The 20,873-nt window shown below is 38.3% G+C and overlaps 2 protein-coding genes across 11 annotated transcripts in view; one reads left to right on the forward strand and one right to left on the reverse strand.

The window, feature by feature from the left end:
• RALGAPA1 (Ral GTPase activating protein catalytic subunit alpha 1) overlaps window positions 1–15,412 on the forward strand; it is a 271,674-nt gene extending 256,262 nt beyond the window's left edge. For 5 of the 10 annotated variants that reach the window (XM_086709915.1, XM_086709912.1, XM_086709917.1 and 2 more), the window contains 2 exons: window positions 5,384–5,508; window positions 14,058–15,412. In XM_086709915.1, the coding sequence (XP_086566041.1) occupies window positions 5,384–5,508; window positions 14,058–14,206 (274 nt within the window). In that variant the 3' untranslated portion in view covers window positions 14,207–15,412. Of the gene's footprint in view, window positions 1–5,383; window positions 5,509–6,092; window positions 6,124–10,748; window positions 10,752–12,340; window positions 12,406–12,551; window positions 12,606–14,057 lie in introns of all 10 variants that reach the window. The other 5 variants (XM_086709913.1, XM_086709918.1, XM_086709922.1 and 2 more) reach the window with 4 other exon arrangements.
• Window positions 15,413–16,438: 1,026 nt separating this feature from the next.
• On the reverse strand, window positions 16,439–19,322 carry INSM2 (INSM transcriptional repressor 2). Its single transcript, XM_025919915.2, has one exon. It carries the CDS (start codon window positions 19,222–19,224, stop codon window positions 17,560–17,562), a length of 1,665 nt encoding a protein of 554 aa, XP_025775700.1. The 5' UTR covers window positions 19,225–19,322; the 3' UTR covers window positions 16,439–17,559.
• Window positions 19,323–20,873: the final 1,551 nt, after the last annotated feature.

The raw sequence follows: 20,873 nt of genomic DNA on the forward strand, positions 1-20,873 counted from the left end.
TCAGGCGTCTGACTCTTGATCTTGATTGATCTCAGCTCAGGAACTTGATCTCAAGGTTGTGAGTTCAAGCCCTGCATTGGGCATGAAGCCTACACGGGGAGGGGGACGGGGGGAGGAAGTGGCAGGAGCATACTTGTTTAGTAACTGGTGCTGAAAGAAGGGAGGAAGCCCTGATTTGTGGCATTTGTTGAGTCCTATGATGTGAAAACTTTCACCATAGCCAACTTCAGTCTACCAGCCATCTTAGAAATGTGGTGAATATCATAAGTAGTACTCTCCAATTTTTTTTTAATAGGCAGAATTCTCCTCCCTCTGTTCTTGGGAAAATCTATACAAAAAAAGGAAATAAAATTCCTATGTGCTAAAACAGCAAAGAAATCACAGAAATATATGAGTGCAGGCAAGTGCTTAACTAAATTAGGAATTTCACAATGGGCCTTAAATCCCTGAGGCTATGATATTGAGTACAGATATAAACGTTCCATACTTTGCCTTCACTTGAAAAGGAGCCAATATTTTTTATCTTGTTTAGGAAAGAAAACCTTAAATCTGAACTTAAGAGGAAATTAAGTGGTGATAGGTCTCATATATATGTTTACAATTATAATTTTCATTACTCCTTTTTGTGAAAAATGCTTCATATTCTTCCTATGTGCATTATAATGTATACATACACACTTCCATTTTTTTTTTGAGACTAGTCACAAATTACAGTTGAGCTAAATGTTTGTAAAATCTATTGGCCATGCCATGAAAGTAGTGATCACAAAACTGAAGGTTTTGCCCTTATCTAGCTAGCTAGCTAGCTATCTAGAGCAAGCAAGCCAGTGGGGGAGAGGGACAGAGAGAGAGGAAGAGAATCTCAGACAGGCTCCACACTCAGTGCGGAGTCCGATGCGGGGCTTCATCCCACAACCCTGGGATCATGATCTGAGCCAGAGTCAAGAATCCCAGATGCTTAGTCAACTTAGCCACCCAGGCACCCTGAAAGTTTTGCCTTTTCTAACAGTAAAAGCAGTTCAGAATCATATTAAGAAAATTGTAGAGAATGAAGGGTTGTTGCTTCTTCAAAACCAAATCTACCTTTTGGGGCGCCTGGGTAGCTCAGTCAGTTAAGCATCTGACTCTTGATTTCAGCTCAGGTCATGATCTCACGGTTCATGAGTTCGAGCCCCATGTCAGGTTCTGTGCTGATGGTACAGAGCCTGCTTGGGATTCTCTCTTCATCCCTCTCTTTCTACCCTGCGCACACTCTCTCTCAAACTTAAAAAAAAAAAAAAAATCTACCTTTCGTATATTGTCCCTGTACATTAGTAAAATTGAAAAATGTATTATCCTCCTGCAGTAGCTTTTCTTCATATTTTTTTCTCATGAGAAATCCGTTTCCTCTCATCAAAATAGGTCAAAAGGCCCTCAGTACATACCACAAACGAGAAATATTATCAGAGTTCTTGTGCATAAATACAGGTGTATTTCGTAAACAGACATTGAAAATTGCCCTCAGGGAGACAGCACCTGCCAAAGACTTGAGCCAAAAGCCAGAAAAACCATTTTCAGCACAGATGTAGGGGGACTTTTGGGTTACCCTATATTTATATCCTTTATCTTCAATATCCTTATTACATAAATAGGAGCAGGTGGTGGTATCCCCATTTAACATATAGAAAAACTGCAGCACGGAGAATTCATGCATCTTTTCCCAGGACCGGGCAGAAATTGAACCCTAGTTTTTGACAGCTGGTCTTGATACAGTGACACAGAGCCATAAATAATTTCATATGTAAGTTTAGAATCAAAAGTAGTTACTTAAAATGAATAATAATGTTAAGCACAGATTAGGTTTGAAGTATTTATACTACAGAAAATGTTTAGTTCCCTTTATTAATTTTAGAATAGTAATATTCCCCCCTTTTTCTGCTTTTGCAGAAAGTAGAAGGAAGGAGGATTAGTGGATAATTATATTGCTGATTGCAGCACCTGTGTGTTATTTCTTTTGATTGGCTGGTTCTGTATTAAAGATTCCTACCAGCTAAAAGTCTCCCTCATCAAATGGCTTTTTGTTAGCTAGTTTTGGCTTAGGTTGTTTTAAATTTACAACAAAAACCTTAATTCAACTTAAACTTGTACTTTAAATTGTGTTTTGAATTTGTTTACCATTCCCTTTTTATCTCACCCATTTCAGTTTTTTAATTTCAATGTCAACGGCAACATGCACTCACAATAGGAATATAGCTTGAGCTATCCTGTTTTTGCTAGCCGTCAAGTTTGTGTATGTCACCCAATTTATAGGTACTAATAACTCTTCCCTAGAGAGTTGCCTTTTAAGGAATAAGTGTTCTAATCTATTATGAGGAGATATAGAAATTAATGGCTTTGGATTATGGTTGCCATTGCAGATGCTAACAGCACTGTGTTTAACTTTATCATCATCTCAATCACAAAACATCCTGTTTATAGATTCGAACTGTGGTTTAAGTGTTAAAGTTCCTTGTGTCTCCTTAATATATATTTTCTGAAAGGGGGGAAAATGTAAGTACTATAGATTAAGTTAGTTTGTTTTGATGTTGTTGTTAATCTGGCTACATCAAACATGGAAAATTATAAAGAATATTTAGCTTTTAGAAAGTGAGTTACCAAAAAAAAAAAAAAAAAAAAAGGAAACTTTCAGACATTAGCCTGCCTAACATGTGATACATGCTGCAGTTTTTCATTTAAATTCAACCATTAATGATTGTTTTCACTCTGCCACCTAGACTTGAATTATTAAAAATCGTTTTTAGAAAGCATCATTTTACTTAATGAAGATTAAATACATTAAATAAATACATCATGTGTTTTTATACAAAATGAATACATTATAGCTGGATAATTTTAGTTTGTATAGCTTTATATTTGGGTTTCTTCAGTTTTGTATAGTGAAATAGAATTACACTGCAAATGTATTTTACGTAGATATTCATTTCTTGCTTTAATAAATTTTACTACATTGGAAATATTCTCCTGGCTTTAGAAATATTAACATTTGCTTTCTTTCTGCCTAATTCTTGTGTAAATATAATAAGATAAAGTAAAATATTTCATTTATAGGCCCTCTGAAAGTAGAGCATTTTAAAAGCAGGTAGGTGTCTCCACCCTACTTTTCATGAAGCATTTTACCCATTCAAGCAGACTTTTAAAAACAGCTTGTTTTGATAGCAGACTGTTCTCCTGTGGGCCTTCAGCCTTTGCTTCCTGGCAGCACCTTTGGTGCGAAAAGAGAGTGATCAATTGGGAGACTATCAGTGCCAGCATGCATAGAGTGATAAGTTAACACACCACTGGGAATTTCTAGGGCCCACCAAGATACTTCACTTCTAATGTGCTAACAAGCTCATTTTTCTACCTCTTGCCTCTTCAGTTATTTTTTTTCTCAGAAGAGCTTAGAAGTTGAGTGCATCAGGCATAATGAAAAGCTCTGTAGGAGGGAGAAGCAATAACCCCATTTTTCCCTTTTCAGCCAAATAGAAAATTAGTTTCTGGTAATACACAAAGGCCAGTATTTTTTGTACAAGGGGCACTGCTGTGAATCAAAGGACTCTATTAACTGCAGAAAATTCGGCAGCTGTGAATCTCCCCCAATGAAAAAAGTACTTTCCAACAAGTTGTGAGATATGTGGTATTATTTAGATTGAACCATCAGTTACATCCTCTTCCACTTATAACCATATACCTCCTTTGAAAAGTGTGCCTATATTACTTTTCTAAGTTAACATTCAAAAATACCTACATGATTCTTCCATAAAATCCTTTCCACTGATCATTTAATATAGCATCTTCTGTTGCTACCCATTTGAGAAGAATTCTTTTCAAAGTTCAGTCCCACTGTACAGAACTGAAAATAATGGATTGCAAAAAATTGGAATTCAGATTACTTCAATATTTAATGCACAAAATAAATTGTAACGCAAGAAAAAGTACTTAAGCCATTTGGAGGGCAAAAGACATCACAGTCTAAGTACCTACTGAATATAATCTTACCTTTAACTCTTAGCTTTTTTCTTCTTCTTAATCAATAACCTTTTATAGATGTAACTGGCTGTGTTATCTCCAATTGAATTACCACTTCAAATTATCTTCCTTACAAATTTTTTTCTTGGTCTTGGTTGTAGACTTGTTCTACAATTTCTAGAAATGTAGAACTACAGTAATTGAGTAGCAATTTTTAAAAAGAATAAAGAATTTTGAGGAAAAATATTAAAATGGGTTTTAGAAAACAATGAAGAAAAACTAAAAGGCAAATTTTTATTAGCTTTATACGTCTATAAATGTCTTATATAAAGCCTATCAACATAGCACAAACAGTACAGTGGGAAAACTTCTGAAAGTTGTAGAAGAAAGGTTAACTGATTTCTCAGTTCAGGAACTATACGACACGAAGTCAGCATGTGAGTTTTTCCTGATAATTGTATGTTGCTGCCTGCTGCTCTACATTTTGACAGCCATTTCCATAGTTGCTTTCGTGAACAACAGAAATATTCTCTCTCTTTCTCGCCCTCTCTGTGCTAACAGCACAATCAGGCCTGCTGAAACAGGAAGCCTGGAGTGGGTTGTTCAAAAGCAACAACACTTCAAGGTACTGGTTGCTTGTCAATAATATCAGAGAAGAAAATGTGGTGAAAGGGAAGTACAGTATTTTTCTGTCAGTGTCAGTGCCCTGTAGATGCTTTGTTAGACAGTATTTAGGAGTCCCGTGGACTCTTTGCAAATATTCCTGCTTGTTTCAGTGTTATAATTGACTAGATATTTTTTCCTGACATACAGATTCAACTATGTATTTATCTTAACCCCATGGAGTTATTCGAGGATTACAGCAACAGTAGTCCTCCATTCAAAATGAGAACAATTGTTGGGAAAATACAGGGATTTTAGAAAAAGAAGAAGATATGCAGGAATTTCTCACAATAAGTCTTTACAAATGAAAAATAGAGAATTTCAGACAGTATTTTAAACAGCATTCTAATATTTATTGTGTGGCTTTTCAGAGCAAATCTGTAGATTGAAGTTGATTTAACAAGATAAAATGAGCCGAGGCTGACCTGATAGCTGTTGAATCCTTTCTCAAGTACATGGTTCCCTTCATTCTTCCAACAGTTTAGTGGTAGTATAATTCTTTCCTAATAAATGTCTCCAGGTTAAGCTGCCATTTATATGGTATCCTGAAGAGTAAACTTATGTTAAAAACTGTATTTTTTACTCTTTAAAAAGCCATACTTTTAAGTGGTATGCAAGAATAGTGAATAATTAAGAAGTAATGGCTTAGCAATCATAGCAGTCCTTTTTGATAAGATCTGTTCTTTTCCAATGTAAGCTGCATTGAAGTACATCCTTAACTGAAGGAAATCAGCTATGAGGAGAGAGCACGATACCTGCAAACAATTGTCCAGCATCATTTAGAACCAACGACATTTGAAGATTTTGCAGCACAGGTTTTTTCTCCAGCTCCCTACCATCATTTACCATCTGATGCCGGTAAGATTAAAAGCAAGTTTTAGTTACTTGTCATTAATGGAACTTGAAATGCAATACCCTTTTGTTCTAAACTCTTAAAATAGAAAACTTAAATAAATTTCATCATTGAAACATTTTCATTATTTAATATTTGAATTTGGCCTATAAATTTAATGTATACTTTTTTTGACCTAAGTGCAGTTCCATTAAAAGTCAACAATCTTCATAAAAGTACATGCACCACATTTTTTCTGAGCTACTGGACAGTGACTGTTGTGTTTCATGGGATCATTACTGAAGTATCTGCAAAAGAAATACAAGTTGAGTACACATTCTCTCTCAACTTGAGAGGATCAAATTTTATGGCCAGGAATATTGCCTTGTCTCTAATTTTACAAATAAAGTTAAAAAATTGTCTAGGTTTAGAAGTACTTGGTACAGTAAATTATTTTATAATATTTAAAGATTATAAGAGGGTACTGCATTTTTACAGTTAACTAATTTTGAAAAAAATCATTAAGAAAATAAATGACTCATGGCCTTCCTATTCTGTAATACTTTGCACTCCTTATGATTGTTTCATTTATTTTATTTTCCCTCTTTAGATCATTAAATATCAGTTCTGTTTATCTGAAGGTAAGACAAAGTGTCAACCAAAACACCCTTTGTTCTTCCCCCATTTCCTTTTTAAAAAATTAGCAAGTGCTAAGCTTGTAACTCAAACAATAAGCAAACTTAACACTGCCCTCATTCATACTAAACATTTCAGAAATTGTCACTAAATTTCTTCCAGAATTATACTTACTAACCCAGGTCTGCATGAAGCACTAACACTGGTTCTGGGATAAAAATAACTAATAATAGAACCACCCCCTTGGTTGAAATTAGTTACACCTTGTTGTATTGACCTTTTTTGTTTCTCAGCATGAAAAAAATAGTACTACTGAGCTGATGAAATGGTGTGTCTTTGTATTTTGTAATGTTTTGCATTGTTATTGAATATCTTAATTCATCAGATAGTTATTCTGTGGTGTGCTTTGCACTGTACTGGGCACCTGAAATACAAAGATGACTATTTGAATGGTGTTCAAGGGAACAGGAAAAAAGAATACAATATACTTGAAGTTCATCCCAAGAAGTCTTCAAATTCTTATTATGATATATAAGTGTTCTTTATATTAAGTAAGTTTAAAAGGCATAGTAGTCCTTTTCTGGCCTAATTTATTTGGGGGAAAAAAAAAAGACTAAATCTCAATTGAGATTTAGTTGATAAAATTAAACTTTCCATTCCTGTCATCATGTAATTTGCCATTATAAAAAAAATATTACCAAAAAACTTAGAGCCTTTTCAAAATTAATATAAAACACCTATCAAAGAAGAAAATTATATAGACTAGGTTGAATCTTTTGAAAGAGAAAGAGATCTTAAGATTCAGTTCAGTGGATCGACACTGTCTAAAATTACTTAGTTTGGAATGAAGAATGATGGTAAAAGAAAGGTATTAGAAGTAAATTAATGAACAAAATAAAAACTAGTTAAATATAACTGGAAATTTCATTGTTTAGTAATAGAGAATATCTGAAAAATACTGAGCTACATTATTAAAATAGATATGAATAACACTTTCATGTATCATAGTTGAATCATAAGTTTCACAACTGAAAAATATTAATAGGACTATATTCAGACTAACTTTCCCCCTTAAATTTACAAAAGCCATCAGTTTTCATATTGTAGTTTTTTTACCAACTGGAGTCCTTCATATTCTTCTTAATGTTCTCATATTGTGCATTTGGCCAGTTACATAATGTGGGAAGCAGTAGTCTCACTTTCTGAGGCATAGTCACCATGTCAAGGTTCTGTTGGCTTCATTTTTTAATGTATTTTACTACTTTATTAAAACTTAGTGGCACGCCTGGGTGGCTCAGTCAGTTAAGTGTCTGACTCCGGCTCAGGTCATTATCTCACGGTTCATGAGTTCAAACCCCACATTGGGCTCTGTGCTGACAGCTCAGAGCCTGGAGCCTGCTTCAGATTCTGTTTCCATCTCTCTCTGCCCCTACCCCATTCATGCTCTGTCTCTCTCTCTCTGTGTCAAAAATAAACATTAAAAAAAATATTTTTAAACTTAGTTATATCAATAGTAATGAAGATGTGTATTTTAACATAAACTTAATACTATGCTACAAAGTATTTACTATGCTACAGAGTATTTTCAGTTAATTTTTTAAAGTTGTTTTTGCCCTCAGGAACCATTATAAAAGCATGCAGTCTAATTTTTAAAAGGGTGTTGTTATCTGTAAATGACTTGTTCCAGTATTACTGAATACATTTTTTTTTTGCACACTTTTTAATACTTGGGAAAGATAAAAATTTTTAGCTAGTGGTTCTCAATTCAACACAATAGTATAAAATTGGAATATTTGCTCTTTTCTATAGTAGCAAAACCATTATGATATCTGAAGAATGATTATCTTTTTCTTCCAGTCATCCCAAATTTTTATCATAAACCACCCCATACATGTAGAACTCCCTTTAAAGTTATAAGTCAAAGTGAGAGAAAAATGAAATGAAATAACCACATAATAGCAATAGGGACCTGACTTTTACATAATAGTGTGAAGTTTTTTAGATTTTTACTTTTAAGCATAATGATAAAATTCAATTGTCACACTGAAGAAATGCATTCAAAATTGTAATTGAGAATCAACTTTAGATATCCTATGCGTAACCCATGTATATAAAATAATGCTAATTGATAACAAATACAATCATTTGAAATCAAGTTTTAAAGAAGTGCCAGTATGACAATCATATAAAGAATATAATCTGTTCTTTCTAACCAATCCTATAATTCTATTCAGTGGAATAGTGTAGAAAACCACTATTTTTTAAATTTACTTGGTTCAAGATTCTCTAAAACCTGCTTTCTGGTTAACACTAATGCATCAACTGTTTGACATTGAAATCCAAAAAAGATACAATTTTTAGTGTTATTTAAATTAGTATGAAAAACATTTTTGGTGTGTCATAGTTGATCCATAAATTTCATAACTGTATTTTCTCAACAGGGACTCTGTGACAGTAGACTGATACTTAAGGGAAATTATTTTTATCCCTAAGGTCATTGAAGGAGATATTGTGATGTCACACTTTTGTTGATCTCCCATAACTACATTACCCATTATTAGATTTTTCTTGTCCTTTATTTTTAAAAAAAATTATAGGAAAAAAATCCCTTTATCTTTGTCAGGCATGTGTGTGGAAAATATCAAAAGTTTTACAGTGGCCTCCTTTTTTAACTTTATGTTCATGAATCTCTCTCCTCTGACTCTCAACTTTAAAGTTTAAAATGAATTTTAAAATGAAATTACTTCTTTTCTTGGCCAGGTTACATTGGTGGTCCAAAAATCTAAGTATTTTTCCCTAACATCACGCTGTCTTTTCAAATCAAGTCTTGTTTTTTTTTTTCTTTAATAAAAGAAATTCTAGGATGCCAGCAACAAGAAACAGGATCCTGTTTTGCTGAAAGTTCACAGTAAATATTGTCTTTCTTAATGTCAGCATTAAAAATACACCCATAATTGTTCCACTATTTTTTACTGTCATCAGCCATAAATATTTTTGAATGCTTATTGTGTAGTCTATCTAGAGTTACATCTAATACTCTGTTACTTAAATTGAGTAGATACCTCTCTTTGGATTTATTGTTTTTCTACAAATTAGAAGTTTTAGTACTCTAAATATTAGAAGGTTGATTGGTGTTTGTCTCTATTATGCATATATAGACATACATAAATATATATCTAATATACATACCACTTTGTTGAATTACTTTTAGGTTCCTTTAGGTTACATATAGGTTCCTACTTAAATAAATGTGAAAATTGTAATAAAATTCAAATATTTCTGTGCCATCAAAATAAGAGATAAAGTGATCATGAATACCTAGAGTAACATCTAATCTTCATTCTAACTGCAGTTTTGCTCTTAATTCACAAATATGTATTGCCACATGTAGATAGGACAGTATTATGGTCAGATCTATCTCTTTAAAAGTTATTTTAAACTTTCCTCCCCTTTTCAGGCTTTGAAATGATCTGAAAGAACACACTGGAGCTCCTCAGAAGATAGTTATTTTATACATATCCTAGATGTTATTATTATTTATAAGTGCCAGTAGGAAAATCAGTTTCCTTCAACACAGAACATAAGCTATATATTTGTTATGTTTTTAAACCTGAAGTTATAAGCAGTCAAATGTATTTTGAACTTGAAAATTTGGCTTATGTCTTGTTGACCAAGGGGCAAATAATATTAGTCTTAAAGTCCATTAACCTTTTGTGACAATAATTACTAAATTCAGTTTCCACATAGAACATTCATTCAGATGTATAATTTTTGTAGTGAAAATAATAAAAGAATAATTCAACAATTACTGAGTGCCAGGCACTGTGCTAAGCACTATACGTGCATTCTCTCATTTAATCTTCGCAGCAGTTCTGGGGGCCTGAGGGGTGGGGGGAGTTTATCCAGAGTCACCTGATACTTGGTAAAGCCAGAATCTGACTTCATAGTCCATGATCTTAACTATTATAATTACCTGTGTAATCTAAGTATTTTCAGTCCCTTCTTGCTGTTGAAATTGCCCTACAACCTGTCATATTTACAAATTAGATATTGTTAAAGATTCTACTTTTCCACCCATTGAAAAATCTTTTTTTTTTTTTTTTAATAGATTAAAGTTGCCATGGGAGAAGTATGGAGTATGGGCTTTGGAATTAGACTGATCTGGATTTAAATCCTAGTTCTGTTATTTATTATCCACATAGACTCAAGTAAATTAATCTCTTAAACCCAGTTTCTCCATCTGTAAGGAGATAAAATATGACACACTTTAGACTGACATGTTCTAAATCTTCAGTAATGGCAGTTTTTTATATCTTCATTCAAAATTAAGCCACTTTATTTGCCTGTATTTCTGTACTGTTTAATTTTAGGGGTGCCTGGCTGGCTCATTCGGTCAGGCATGTGACTCCTGATATCAGGGTTGTGAGTTCAAGCCCCGTGTTGGGCATAGAGATTACTTTAAAAAAATAAATAATGTGCTGTTTCCTTTATGACATCCAGTGGTAGTGCATACGTGCTCATCTTAATCACTAATCAACTCCTTTAACAATATTAAAGCACTAAGATTATTAGGGTAATCTGAAAACTTTAATAAGTAAGGTTATATTTTGTGGGACTACCAACATAAGAGTGGGTAAATTCTTTAATTTTCTCAAAACTAAACAGTATGTTGTGTCCTCCACATTTCAGTGGTTATATTTTGTAAGTGGTAATTTTCATCAAAAATATTTCTAATCTCTGTCTCTTCCAGTCCTCATCTGTTCTGATTCAAAGTCTGTTAAATTTTACTCTTATCTGTTTAGTAGCTTTATTATATAGCTACACTTACTGTATACCTGCTGTGTGCCAGATCTTTGCATATGCAATCATTCATCCCTCACAACTTTGCAAAATAACTAGTATTTAGTATTGTCTCCATTTCACAAAAAAAGAAAACTTAGATCAGTTTACCCAAGACCCAAAAGCTAGTAACTTGCCAGACTTGGCATTTAACCTGGGCCTGTCTAACCCATCCCCATATTCTTCCTAAAACATCACAGTGCCTCTTAGTTCAGTATTCATTGGATCTACTTTCAAAGTCAAAGTATTTTTTTTAGTAACTTCAGTGGTTTTAAATGGTTATACCTGTCAGCAAGCAGTACAAAGCCATGATAAATAACAATCCACTGAGTTCCCTTTTGTAATCCGTATAGACCCCAAAGTCGTGTTCATTATAATCAGTGTACAAAGTATAAATCAGTTATACCATCAAGATGAAGACAGAGTATGTACTATAAGAATATTAGAGATACAGTACATAGGACCCCATAAATACTTTTTACTTGAGGATATATTAATAGAAATGATTAAAGCAACATTCTTTATGACTCAGGTGATAGAAATCAATACTTAGGCAGAATAGGGTGTGAAATGAAGGGTACGTATTACTGTATTCTTTACATCTAAAATTGAGATCTACTGTAAATTATTTAGAGTTTGAGTATGCCCAGTATATACCACAAATATCATTTGCCAAAACTGAAGAGGTACTGATAAGCTATATACCACACATGCTAAAAAGCCTGATTTGACTCTCAGTTTATTGAAGGGGGATTTCACACTGCAGGCAGTAAGGGAGACATGGAAATTGTTGTATTTGAGGAAAATACCCTTTGGTTTTGGCATACTCTAAAGCAGTATTCTCCAGTAAAACTTTCTATAATGATAGAAATGTCCTATATCTGCACTGTTCATTATGGTTGCCACTAACCAGATATGGTTGCTCAACACTTGAAATGTGGCCAGTACACCAAGGACCCACATGTTTATTTTCACTTAATGTTAATTTTTAATTTTAGTGTGGCTATGCCTACCTCTTTGGACAGTACAGCTCTAGAGATTTTATGACTTAGTGATTATGATAACCTGCCACCAGTACAATGAGCACTTTAAAAGGTAGATGTTTACAGAATCTCTCATAGACTTTTTTTCTTTTCTTTTTTTCCTATTTGAACTTGTTAGTTGGTAAGTATAACATTTGAATTTACAAAGCATTGTCCATTGTTAAACATCATCACTCTAATGCATTGCATGCCCAATTTCATAATAAAAACTTGATTACTCTCTTCTCTGCTCCTCAGTTAACACCTGTAAAATTCTGCAGTGTCTCTCATATCTGTTATCTGTCTTCTCTTTTGTTTTCTCACTTCTGCTCGCTACTCCATTTCTTCATTCACAACAAAGAAAGAAATGCAGTGATAGTTCTCTTCCTCCCAAAACCTCCGCTAGAAAGCATTGGCCATCTCAAGGTAAACAGCCATGGGAAGGCCTCTCATGATTGGCCGGGAATAATATGCATTACCAGAAAAGCATGAGCTACCGCTCTTCACCTTCCTTCTGCCATCCATCTGCAGTGCTTCCCTAAAAAGGGCCATGGATTCATATTCTCCTCTAGGTTTTCCAGTATGGGTCCAGTATGAACCAATTCAGATCTTCAGGAAGAGTAAAGGTGAACAGAAATATATTTCCTTCTCCTTGTGTTTTGAAGGCCAACCTCATTTCAGTTAGAAAACAAAGAATTGTTGGAGAAATTACTTTGAAAAGAAGGGCAATTGGACCTAGATTCCAAGTAGTGAGAAAATATTTCTTCCCTGATAATATGTTTGTTCTGAAGTATAATTGTAACGTTTCACCTTAAAAACACTCTGAAGTATTCTACCAAGATAGATTCTTAATAATACATCTCTGTAAGATCAGTACCCCTTATTGAACAGTTTTGTTCAATATTCATAACTTCAATTTAGGCACAAATGTTTCATTATATGGAAGTGTTAGTATGATTATTTCCACGCTTGAAAGTTCTCTGAGGTGCTCCTTTGGCTAACAAATATGCCAAAAGTTTTCCTGCAGAGTGAAGAAATGTATAATAAGCCTGCAGCCTGTGTGAGGTGTTTGTGACGTAAAGAAAATGTTCACATACATAAGGCCCAGAAAATCTGGATTAAAGTGTCTTAAAATATACAGAATTTTTTAATTTTTGTTCTATTTTCAGATTGTTTTATTTTTTTTTTGGAGGGCTTTTATTTTTAATGTAATTTCTTATTCAGAAAATATCTGAGGGCCTATAGTGTGCAAAGTTCTATAGCATTGCTGTATATTAGAGAATCATAATTCATAGAAATACGGTGCAGAGGTAAAGATACTACTTCGTAAATAACACAAAAAAAATTTCCAATTTGAATTTGTTTTTGCTTCTTTTAATGTTTGTTCATCCTACTGGCTATTTACTTGCTGTGACTGGATGGAGTAACTGCAAAAATTTAAGTTAAGGAAAACAAAAGCATTGCTTATCTCTTCTAAATGGAAGATATTTTGAGGCGTCAACTTGTCTTTTATTAAATTTCAGATAAGAGTTCTTGTCTTCCTCCTTCCCCTAGGAATTTATCTTGCCCCTTTCTAAAAGCATATTTAAATACCCAGCGTGTATAATGGTCTCATTGTGTTGAATTTCTTTTTAGAACCATTCGGTGCTGTTGTTTTCAAGTTTGAGCAGTGGATACCCTTTTCTTGGTTATACCCTGTACTTTAGAGACAGGAATTGGTCCTTCTCTCACCTGCTTCTTGAGCCCTTCCCTGCATGCTAATGATGCTTTGGATCCCTGTCCTGTCTGGCCCAAAGATTTTGCTTCCCATTGCTTTTTCTGAGGAGCTCTCTGGTTAGTCCTGGCTCTGGAAACAGTGATTGGTGCTTTCTTGCTAATATAATTACGTGAGCCACCAGATGACTGGGTTTTAAATAAAATCTTAGTAGGCTGTTCTAAAAGGCAAGTTTTGGCCTTGCTTTTTCCCCTCAAAAGAACTCATTAAGGGTTGGGATCCATGCTACAGATGAGTAGCAGATTATATCTTATGGGGTGAGAGGCCAGACGACATGTGCTAATGCTCTTAATATTTCCCACAGGCTCCTACCCAGAGATTCTATCCAGTGAAACTCCCACAGCAACGCAGGTAGACGGGGCTGACCTGGCCTCTCCAATGTCTCCTCGAACTAGCAAAAGCCGCATGTCCATGAAGCTGCGTCGATCCTCTGGCTCAGCCAATAAATCCTAAGGAGACAAGCAGCCCAGCAGTGTGATCAGCAGTAGCCACCTTAGCATGAACATAGTGTTAACCCTTTCAGGCCTTCGTGTTTGCCATAACTTGCATGTATCTTCCTGAACATTTATTTTAAAAAAACACTGGATTTAAGTAATTTGTAACTTAATAGGTTTGGATTGTTTATTCAGTTGGTTTTCCCCCCCCCAATACTCTAAGCTGCCATATTTTTGGGGGGTGGAGTTTTATTCTACACCCTTTACCTTCCTAGATAATTATGTCTAAGCAGTTTCACTTTTAATTTCATGATTAACTCTGAGCCAAAATATAATTGGATAGTCTCATTATTTTATTTATCGTGCCCCATTGCAACTTTATGGCTCAGTAAATATATGATTGTTTTTTACAAATGTAAATTTTTAAATTTAAGCATTTGTAAAGTTATAGCAAAAGTTGCAAATCTTAATACACAGGATGTGTATGGATTATTTATGTTATGAAAATAAAACACTTAAAATAAATGGTGGTTTAGTATTCCAAATTCCAACTAACATAATTTTAGCATTAACTTTTTCTTCCCAAAGCGATGCCTCATTTCTTGGCTGTGCAGGTGATGCCATGATATATCTAATAACAAGAAAAATCACTGTGCTGAACTTTGATTTAGGTTTAGCTTCCAAATATTTTTCTAATGTTTTGCTTTTTAAATGGTATCACTGTTAAATGCCATTTTTATTTTGAGATTGTGGCCCTGTATTATTGGCTGCTGGATCCTGGTGTATCGTTGTTCTTTACTAAGTACCAGAAAGAGGGTAACCGGGGGATGGGGAGAAAGAAAGAAAAGAAAAAACTTTTCTGATATAAATGTGTTGCTTAAATTATGTGTATTTAAAAAGGGAACATGACCCAGGAGTCTAAGTTAAATATTATATTAATACTGAACTTGCTGGTGCAAGCTGGTATACATTCCCCCCCCCCCAGAAATACTTTCCTACAATAAATAAGCTGCTCACATTTTGTTCATATTTTGTTTTGAACGGGCATCTCCTAAGGAAATGTAGCATGACATCAGTACTAACTGCATGTGTAAATACATCATACCGGCAAACTATAAAATATAAATTATGTATCATCATTCATGTAGTATCTACAAATTTGTAACAGTGAAAGAAAAAGATATGGTATTTAATAATACAATAAAAATATTCTTATCACAATGTCTATGAGCATTGATTTGTCTTTTATATTTCTCATCTATTTGTCTTTAATATATTTTCAGACTTAATAAGTAGAACTATGTGATTGATGGAGAGATGTAAAGCATAAACCTAGGTTATCTTAGCAAATCATGAAAAATGAATTCAAGTTCTTTAGTTAGGATACACCCCAAGTTATTTCTCAGAGATTCTACCATAGTCGTTAAAAATGCAGGCAATTTTATACCTTTGTAAGGGCTGGCCAGAAATTTAACCCAATACACTTGGTTAAAGCATCAATTAAGCTTAGCCTTCTGCTTCTTTGATTTTTAAGTTTCATTTTGTTTGATAATACACATTCAGGGAAGAAAAAAACTTTTTGCAGACAGTTTCTAAATAACCTTTCAGAGTTCCTATGCACTTAAGTTTTTGTTTTCTTGTAAATAAAAATAGATTCCTAGGAAACTGTGGAAGACAAAATTCCTATGAAAGCTTATGTAGAAGATAAACGAGTCCCTGGGAACAAGGTTAAACAGTATAGATAGTTTCCCACAACCAAGGCAAAGAATTACAGAAAGGAAAGTCAAGGTAACTGCTTACACATTTCTATGGTGCTTTCATTTTTTAATAATGAACAGCTAATGGATTGATGAAATATAACAAAATGGAATGAAAATGCCAACTTGGAAACAGTGAAGTTAATTAGCATGGTTAACATTTTTTTCATCTTTGGATAAAACTACCAGCTTTTTTAAAGAAAAAATACTTAAAATATATTTTCTGTTGACATTTTTAGGTGGTAAAGTATCTTTAGATTTAAAGCCTTTTGGAGCTTAGTCTGTGCAAGCCATACTTCAAAGGAAATTTTTCCATTGCATTTCTGCACCATTATATGCATTTATAAAATATAATTTCTCCTGTCTGTATTCTATCTAAATGGGTCACTAAGAATCTAAAGTAGGATACTAGCTTTGGGGAGATAAGAAATGTGGCTTTGAAAAATAGGCTGTGTTCAATGAGATTCTCAGGACAAACACAGAACACAAGAAAGCACCAGCTATGTACATTTATTTGGTGGTAAGCATCTTACAAATATGGGCTATCTGTCGAGCAATACTCAGCCAGTGTCCCAAACTCTGGCTATTAGAGCATGGGTACAGAGTGTGCACTGAATATGGTTTACAAAAAGAAATTTCAGAAACAGATTGCTGCTGAAAAATGAATATTGAATGAAAAGTCATTCAGTTCCATAGTGGATTATAGATAGATAGGTATTAACATCTTCCTTAAGCTGAACATAGTTTCATATATAACACTGTATAAGATTTACAACAGAAGGATTAAACAATTTGGATGAAACCCTACTAAAACAGTCAAACTCCCAGAAATGAGTTTTATATTTCCAAAAAAAAAAAAAAAAATCTGTTAAAGTATCTCTTCCTGAAAACACACAAAAAAGCTAAAGGTGAGAATTTGGGGGTATCTCAACCCCCTCCAAGTAAAGTAGCACCCTCTCCACCTCCAAACACTAACTTAAGAATGGACTACTAATACTTGAGAAAGAGAACGTTTACAGGGAGATCCCCATATCCCCCCAAAGCGCAAACATCCCCTTACATTTCCTGCCCACAGGCAGAGGTCTTGAGTCTTTCCCCAACCCCCTGTACGTTTGGCACCAATCACATAACTTTTAATTCACAGAATATACAATGCAAGAAATCTGACCCTATTGAGACAGAAACTACATAGGCGCCTGCAATGGCAAGAAAAAAAAAAAAACAAAAAGACTACCATTTTTGGTAGTTAGAATCATTTGCAGATATTGAGACATGCACGTATTCACTACGACTTTCCATAGGAATTACAAGTCATATAGGATTCGTTAGGGTCTCCAGAATGAGGGGGGAAATCCTATTTTCGTGGGGTAAGAGAGAAGGCTTTTAAAGTGACAGTCCTTGACCGCGAATGTTTATATCATATACATACCTGCTCTAGAGAGGGATTTTACATTTCGCTGTCCGCTTCTCTGGCGGAACATTGACTACTGGGAGTTTTAGGAGAGAAAATATAGGCAGCAAAGAGGGTAAACTTGCAAATTCAAGAAATCCCCACAGAAATTCCCTTGCTCTGTTTCCTCCAAAGCCAACCGCATAATCTTCCTCATCTCTGTCCTCAACAGCCAGGCCGCAACGGCATCTGCAGCAGCAGTACCTGCCGACTTTCTGAGGGGTGGCACTTATTTATGTGCCGGGTCAGCCCCGGGGAGCTAAAAAAAGTGGACGGGCAGTGTTTGCACGAGAAAATTTGCTGAGCACTCCCGTCGGATGCCCCGCCTGGGCTTGGAGCTTCAGGGGGGGCCCCAGCCAGAGCAGGCAGGAGCAGCTCCTCGCGGACCGCGTGCCACAACCGATGCTTGTCCCTGATGTCTGCGGAAGGGAAGTGGGCCCCGCACAGCGGGCAAGCGAAGGCGAGCGGGGCACCGTGTTCAGAGCCAAAGCCCGGGGCAAGTGCACGAGCAGAGCCTGCCTCGTGAGTGCCTAGGTGCTTGCGCAGATAGGCTTGGCGACGGAACTTTTTGTGGCAATATGGGCACATGAAGATCTCGGGTCCCCCGACACCACTGGCACTGCCTGGCCCAGGCACCCGGCGCCCCAACATCCCCTCCGTATAGGGGACCTGAGGCAGCGGTGGCTCGGGGTGGGACACCTGGAGGCCCGGGTGTGGGGCGCTGTCCTGGTGCTGCTCCGCCCTGGAGCTGTCCCTCGCCTGCAGGTGCTGATCCGCCGTTTGCTCTGCCCGGCTGTTCTCCTTCCCCTCCGCCAAGAAAGATGCAACAGCCCCAGAGTCTGGGGAGGCTGAGGAAGGAGGTGGCTTCCCGTCGGCTGAAGAGACTGTGGCAGCATTTGCCGCTGCGGGACGGGGCTTGTGCCAACGGCGATGGGAGGCGAGGTTCGCAGGGCAGCTGAAGACCTTGTCGCACTCAGGGCAGCGGTATTCGACGCGTACGATGCGGGAGCAGCGGTGCTGAGCCAGAGCGAAGGGGTCCGCGTACTGCTCCTTGCATAGCTGGCAGATAAACTCCCCCAGTGGCGTGCGGCTGCCCCCCAGGCCCCTGGACGGTGCTCCGGGCTCCTCCTCCTTGATCTTCAGGCCCAGAACAGGGGACGTGGTCACTTCATCTGCGAAGCTCAACTTCCTCATGGCCTTTGGCTTCTTGACTCCGGCGGCCGCGGGTCCAGACGCGCAGCCCGGAGGTGCCTTGGCACGGCGCTCGTTGCCAGCGGCCCGCTTTAGGCCTTGCAGGGTGACCGAGAGGGGCGCAGGGTCTGGATGGAACTCTGGCTCTGGGAATGGTGCCCGGAGCGGCAGCAGGAACTGCTCCCCGGAGGTCGGTGCAGCTGCTGGCGCCGCCGAGCTGGAGAAAGCAGCCACCGTGGCGGCACCCCCGGGGAAGGACTCTGCAGACACGGGTGAGCTGAGGCAGCGCTCCAGGAATGCCCGGCGCAGCTCCACGCCCGCCGGCTTGGTGGGGCTGGGGCTGGGCCCGGGGCCCTCCCTGCCATCCGCCCTCCACTCCGCAGCACCTTCCTGCCCGCCCTCCCCTGGGCTCACCCTAGCCGCCTGACAGGACGACCCCGACAGCTCGCGGGCTGACGCCTCCTCCTCCAGGGTGGGGGGTGCCACCTGCTCCGCACCTGGCTGGGGAGCACTGGAAGCCTCCTCGGGGAAGGGCGGCGCCCCCTGGGGCCCCAGCACTGGGAAGATCCGCTCAGCTAGGCGCACTCGGTAGGAGCCCCCTGTCCGTTTAGTTCGCTTTACCAGGAAGCCCCTCGGCATGGTGGAGTCGGGAGCGCTCTGGGGGCAAGGAGTAAAGGGGGCGCCGCGGGGGCTGAAAGCGGACGAGCACCGCAGCTACCCGAGCTTCGCCACAGCCGTCATGCGTGGGCTGCCTTTATAGCTGAGATTCGGGCCGGGGGACCACCGGTAGCCTTCAGGCTGGGCCGGCCAATCAGGAGTGGGAGCGGGCGCCAGGGGCGGGGTTTTCGCCTGGCTGGGCTCTCAGGGGTCCAAGAGGTTGGCTGCGGCGCGTGCCCCCACCCCACCACGCAGCGGCCTCCGCGCGGCCCCAGCAGCTGGCTTCGGGGCTGCCGCCTCCCCCTGCCGCCCACCAGCGGAAGAAGATATAAAAAGGTAAGGTCCGGAGTGTGAAGAAGCTCGGTACTCCCTGCCTCAGCTGCCTCCAAGGACCGTCCAGGGAGCCGGGCGGAGAGGCAACCGATGGGCGCCCTCCTTTCGGGCAGGGCCCCTGCTGCATCGCACCCCCGACACGCGTGGGAGTCTGAGGGAGGCCGAGTGGGGGGAAGTCGAGGGGAACGGGCTGCGGACAGCGGGTGTCGGGAGGCGACCGAGTGGGTGTCCGCCGGGGAACGGGTTAACGTCCTCTGCCCTTATTGAGCTGATGAGAAGCTGCGACCGAGCGGCAGGCCGGCTAAATCCACCGCCCTGTGCCTACACTTGACGGCGGGAGCACGTCTGCCATCCAGTATCGATCGACACTGCGCGCGTCTGTGATACTATGAGAATTCATCTGGGAAGAAGGGCTCTCAGTGCGGGAGATCGTGCGTGCTGGCAAGCCTCTGGAGCTCAGGACGCCAGCCGGTTTCTGGACCCTGGTCCTCAGGGCTTATAAATGTCCCCTCCCCGATGGGAAAAGGAGTGGGGAGGGGAAAGTAGGATCTAATTTTCGACTGTCCTCAGATAAAGTGGTTTCTCTGTTCACACCTTCCACTTGTACTACCCAGAGACATGACTTAGTGCCTAACTGACCTGTTTAGCATGGAGTAGATTGGGTGAGAAATACTGGCAGAATCAGGATTTCATCTGCTTCCCCTTATACAAGTGATACTTTGCAAAAGGTGTGCTATGGGCCACATTTAATAGATTCTCATCCTTCACTCTGTAATGTGCCCAGCACTGTTTTAAGCACTAGAAGAGATGTAAAAGTTTGTAACACAGCTGAACTATGAAATGATTAGAAAATATGACAAATGTATAATTAAGTGCCAAAAGTCCATAATATAGATAAGTACAACGTGAGACTAGGAAGGGGAAAGAACTCAAATCTCCTTACTAAATCAAATTGGAGAAAAAGACTGAGCAATGTAGTTTTAGACTACAGATATAACAAACAGATGTAGTCATCAATAACACACATCCTCAGATCCTCTTCCTCCTAAGTGAATGAAGTGTTTTTACATAGAGTGCATTATTTTGGGGACGCTTGGAAGCAATTATATATTTGTATCATTAACAATATTTTAGGCATTCTACTTAAGGAATCTCTAATCTTTTCACACATACACACCAAACGGAAGGAGATATTATTTACTCTCCCTTTTTTGATGAGGGGATTGATCCACAGAAGTTAGGTAAATAACTTGCAAAAGTCACCCAGAGCTCAGATTCAAACTGCGGCCTGGCTAATT

Source organism: Puma concolor, chromosome B3, assembly GCF_028749965.1.
Source record: "Puma concolor isolate L17-30 chromosome B3, mPumCon1.1.hap2, whole genome shotgun sequence".
Taxonomy (NCBI): Eukaryota; Metazoa; Chordata; class Mammalia; order Carnivora; family Felidae; genus Puma; species Puma concolor.